The sequence below is a fragment of the Gastrolobium bilobum genome, unplaced genomic scaffold, assembly GCF_033153095.1.
Source record: "Gastrolobium bilobum isolate Gb01-03AN ecotype WA unplaced genomic scaffold, APGP_CSIRO_Gbil_v1 utg30383, whole genome shotgun sequence".
Taxonomy (NCBI): domain Eukaryota; kingdom Viridiplantae; phylum Streptophyta; class Magnoliopsida; order Fabales; family Fabaceae; genus Gastrolobium; species Gastrolobium bilobum.
The window spans coordinates 267,649-272,405 of NW_026896919.1; the positions used below are offsets into that span (position 1 = coordinate 267,649).

General features: G+C 39.5%; 1 protein-coding gene across 1 annotated transcript; it reads left to right on the forward strand.

The window, feature by feature from the left end:
• Positions 1-4,101: 4,101 nt before the first annotated feature.
• LOC133302814 (uncharacterized) lies at positions 4,102-4,506 on the forward strand. The gene has a single exon (XM_061502637.1). It carries the CDS (start codon positions 4,102-4,104, stop codon positions 4,504-4,506), a length of 405 nt encoding a protein of 134 aa, XP_061358621.1.
• Positions 4,507-4,757: the final 251 nt, after the last annotated feature.

Below are 4,757 nucleotides of genomic sequence, written 5' to 3' on the forward strand. Positions count from 1 at the left end.
ACAGCTGCCAATGGCCTGAACAAAGAGATGAAGCTCCAAAGAAGGCAGCTGGACTTTATGAAGTGACTGAAATAACATCCATGGCAGCTGAGATGGCAGCAATGCATAACACTTTCAAGGTTTTAGTCAAGCAAATGGCTGAAACTAAACATCAACCACCTGCTCAAGTGGCTCAAACAACACCAATCTGCTCCCTTTGTTATGGAGCTCATTTTTTCGAAGAATGCCCAAGCAACCCCTCTTCAGCCTTTTATGTTGGTGACTACAACAAAAACTACAATAATAGAGGAAATTATAACCAAGGCAGATGGCAGCAACAAAGTGGGAATTTTGGCCAGAATCAGGGCCAAAATTACCATCAAAATGTTGGAAATAGAAATCAGAATCAACCCTTCCAAGGAGGGCAGCAACCTTATCAGCCAAAAGTCCCATTTCCACCTGGTTTCAACTCACAAATGCCTCAAGATCAGCAAGGGCAATCTAATGCAGAAGCTCAGCCTCTTCCTAATGATCAGTGGTCAAACCGGATGCTGCAAAATCATGAGGCCATGCTTCAAAGTCATGGAGCAATCTTAAAAAGCTTAGAGACACAAATGGGGCAGATTGCTTCCTCTCTTAGCAATAGACCGGTGGGAACTCTTCCTAGTGATACTGAAGCACCAAGGAGAGAGGGAAAGGAATCTTGTAAGGCTCTCCATTTGAGAAATGGAAGAGAGGTTGAACAACCAGAGCATGTTATTAGGCCTTCTACCTTGAGGAAGTTGGCAGAAAAAAATGTTCAACCAATTGAAGAAGAGGAAGAGCCTAATGTAATTGAAGTGCAAGACTCAGAAAACAACAAGGAGCAAGGTGATTTGGGAAAAACAGAAAAATCAGCACCTAAATCAAAGGAGCCAGCCAAACCTACGCAGCAAAATGAAGGCACTTCACCAAGATCAAGGGCAAGGCAGATTCCATTTCCACAAAGGCTACAAAAACAAAACCAGGAGCAGCACTTTAAAAGGTTCTTAGACATCCTCAAACAACTCCAGATCAACATTCCATTTGTGGAGGCCCTTCAACACATGCCAAGCTACATCAAATTCATGAAGGACATCCTATCAAGAAAGAGGAGAATAGAGGAGTTCGAAACAGTGGCACTGACCAAAGAATGCAGCAGCATTGTCTCTACAAAAGTACCTCCTAAAATGGAGGATCCAGGTTCTTTTACTATTCCTTGTGTTATAGGAGATAGGTATATTGGTAGAGCTTTATGTGATTTAGGCTCTAGCATTAATTTGATGCCTGCTTCCATTTTTAAGCAATTAGGAATAAAATCTGCACCCACAACATTAACTCTCCAATTAGCTGATAGGTCTATTGTATACCCTGAAGGAAAAGTGGAAAATATTTTAGTAAAAGTGGAAAAATTTATTTTTCCAGCTGACTTCATTATCCTTGATTGTGAAGTTGATGAAAATATTCCTATTATAGTAGGAAGACCATTTTTAGCTACAGGGGGTGCAATGATAGATGTGAAAAAAGGAGAGTTAACAATGAGGGTAAATGATGACACTATGACCTTTAGTGTTTTTAAAGCCATGAAATATGTAGATGATGATGTTGATGATTGTTCTGCTATATCTGTAATTGATACTTTAGTTGCTGCCCATTTACACGAAAATTTGGAAATAAATGACTCTGCATGTGATTCTGCCATTTTTGAATTTTATGAAAATAATGCATCTAATCATGATCATGCATGTGCATTGAAGTCTTATCCTACTAAGTTCTTTGGTGACAAACATTTTGAGTCCCTAGGACTTCATGAGAGAGTCACCAAACCTCTTAAACCTTCCATTGTGGAACCACCTGAAGTGGAGTTGAAAGAACTCCCAACTCACCTTAAATATGCTTTTCTAGGAAGAGATAATACCCTCCCTGTAATTGTAGCTGCTGCCCTCAAAAATAATGAGGAGAATCAGCTCCTAAGTGTGCTTAAAAATCACAAGAAAGCCATTGGCTGGACCATGGCTGACATTAGAGGTATTAGCCCTTCTTTTTGTATGCATAGGATAAGGCTAGTTGATGAAAATGCCAGTTCTATTGAGCCTCAAAGAAGGCTCAATCCAACCATGAAAGAAGTTGTAAAAAAGGAAGTGATTAAATGGTTGGATGCTGGTGTGATATATCCCATTTGTGATAGTAGTTGGGTAAGTCCTTTGCACTGTGTCCCTAAAAAGGGAGGTATCACAGTCGTGCTTAATGAAAAAAATGAGCTTATTCCAACTAGAACCATAACCGGTTGGAGGATTTGTCAAGACTTTAGGAAATTAAATGCAGCCACTAAAAAAGACCATTTTCCCTTACCTTTCATAGATCAAATGCTTGACAAGCTTGCTGGCCAAGAATATTTTTGCTTCCTTGATGGGTATTCTGGTTATAACCAGATACCCTTAGCTCCAGAAGACCAGCATAAAACAACATTCACATGTCCATATGGCACATTTGCATTTAGGAGAATGTCTTTTGGGCTTTGTAATGCCCCTGCCACCTTTCAAAGGTGCATGACTGCCATTTTTAATGACATGATTGATGAGTATGTAGAAGTCTTCATGGATGACTTCTCTGTATTTGGAGATTCATTTGAAAATTGCTTGCTGAATTTGTCTAGAGTTTTACAGAGATGTGAGGAGACTAATTTGGTTTTGAATTGGGAAAAATGTCATTTTATGGTGCAAGAGGGTATAGTCCTAGGCCATAAGGTTTCAAAATCTGGTTTAGAGGTAGATAAGGCTAAGATTGCACTCATTGATAAGCTACCACCACCTAGAGATGTCAAGGGCATAAGAAGCTTTTTAGGCCATGCTGGGTTTTATAGAAGATTTATAAAGGATTTCTCTAAGGTGGCTAAGCCCTTAAGTAGTCTACTGGAGGCTAACAAACCCTTTAATTTTGATGAGCCTTGCTTGAAGGCCTTTGAAGAGCTAAAAACCAAACTGGTTTCAGCTCCCATAATTGTGGCACCAGATTGGTCCCTGCCTTTTGAGGTGATGACTGATGCTAGTGAGTGGGCCCTAGGTGCTGTGCTAGGGCAGAGGAAGGATAAGATTTTTCATTCCATCTATTATGCAAGCAAGGTCTTGCAAGGTGCCCAATTAAATTATACTGTGACCGAAAAAGAGCTCCTTGCAGTGATATTTGCATTTGAAAAATTCAGGAGCTATTTGTTTGGGGTTGAGGTAATAGTACACACAGACCATTCAGCAATTAAATACTTAATGGAGAAGAAAGACAGTAAGCCAAGGCTCATTAGGTGGATGTTACTCCTACAAGAATTCCAAGTAAAAATAGTAAATAGGAGTGGCACCCAAAATCAAATAGCTGACCACTTGTCTAGGCTTAGGTCCAATGAAACAGAACAAGATTCTGTACCAATCAGGGACATGTTCCCTGATGAATCTTTGTTAGCCATAAGTGCCTCAAGCACCCCTTGGTATGCTGATTTTGCCAATTACTTGGCTGCAGGAGTGCTGCCTGATGATTTGAACACACATAAGAGAAAGAAATTTCTCCATGATGTGCAATTTTATTTTTGGGATGAACCTCATTTATTTAAAAAATGTGCAGATCAGATTTTGAGAAAATGTGTTCCAGAAATGGAGCAAAACCAAATTCTGCACAGCTGCCATAGCTCCCCATATGGAGGGCATTATGGTGGAGTAAGGACTGCTGCCAAGGTATTGGAATCTGGCTTTTATTGGCCAAGCATTTTTAAGGATGCATATACAATAGCTAGTAAGTGTGATAGGTGTCAGAGGACTGGCAATATCACACGTAGGAATGAGATGCCTCTAAATCCTATTCTTGAGGTTGAAGTGTTTGATGTGTGGGGGATAGATTTCATGGGTCCCTTCCCCCCTTCAAATGGTAATAAATACATTCTTGTAGCTATAGTCTTGAAAGGACTGGTCACTAAAGCTAGAAGACTCCCTGTGGGCCTATAGAACAGCCTATAGAACTCCAATAGGTTGCTCACCATATAGACTCATTTTTGGCAAGGCATGTCACTTACCATTAGAGTTAGAATACAAGGCCTACTGGGCTCTTGCAAGGCTGAACATGGATTACAAACAGTCCTCTGAGAATAGGTTGCTTCAGTTAAACAACTTAGATGAATTTAAAATGAACTCATATGAAAATGCTAAGTTGTACAAGGAAAAAATGAAGCGATGGCATGATAATCTCATTCAGGAAAGGTGTTTTGAGCCAGGCCAAAAAGTGCTATTGTTTAATTCTAGGCTTAAGCTTTTCCCTGGCAAACTGAAATCAAGATGGTCTGGTCCCTTTGAAATTGTAGAAGTTTTTCCACATGGGGCAATAGAAATTCAATGTGCCAAAGATGGCAGGAGGTTCAAGGTAAATGGCCAGAGACTAAAAATCTATCAAGGTGAACCTATAACCAGAGACAAGGCAGTTGTCCCTCTGGTAGAGCCTTCTAAATCACTCAATATTTTGTTGCAGTAGCTTTCAGTTAGTTAGTTAGAATTGTTTGTTTTGTGTTGTTTTGTTCTGTTTCGTTGTATTTTGTATAAGTCTGCATGAGTCTGAAGATTGTCACATAGTTGTTGTAATATAGAGGCTCTATAGGAGTCTTAGTATTTTTCTTTTACTGTTTTGAATCAGTGCTGTCTTCGAAAATTAAAAAACCAATGGAGAATTTGTTCTGTGAAATAAAAAGAAAAAAGTTGATTAAGAGTTAAAATGGCTCTGCTGTG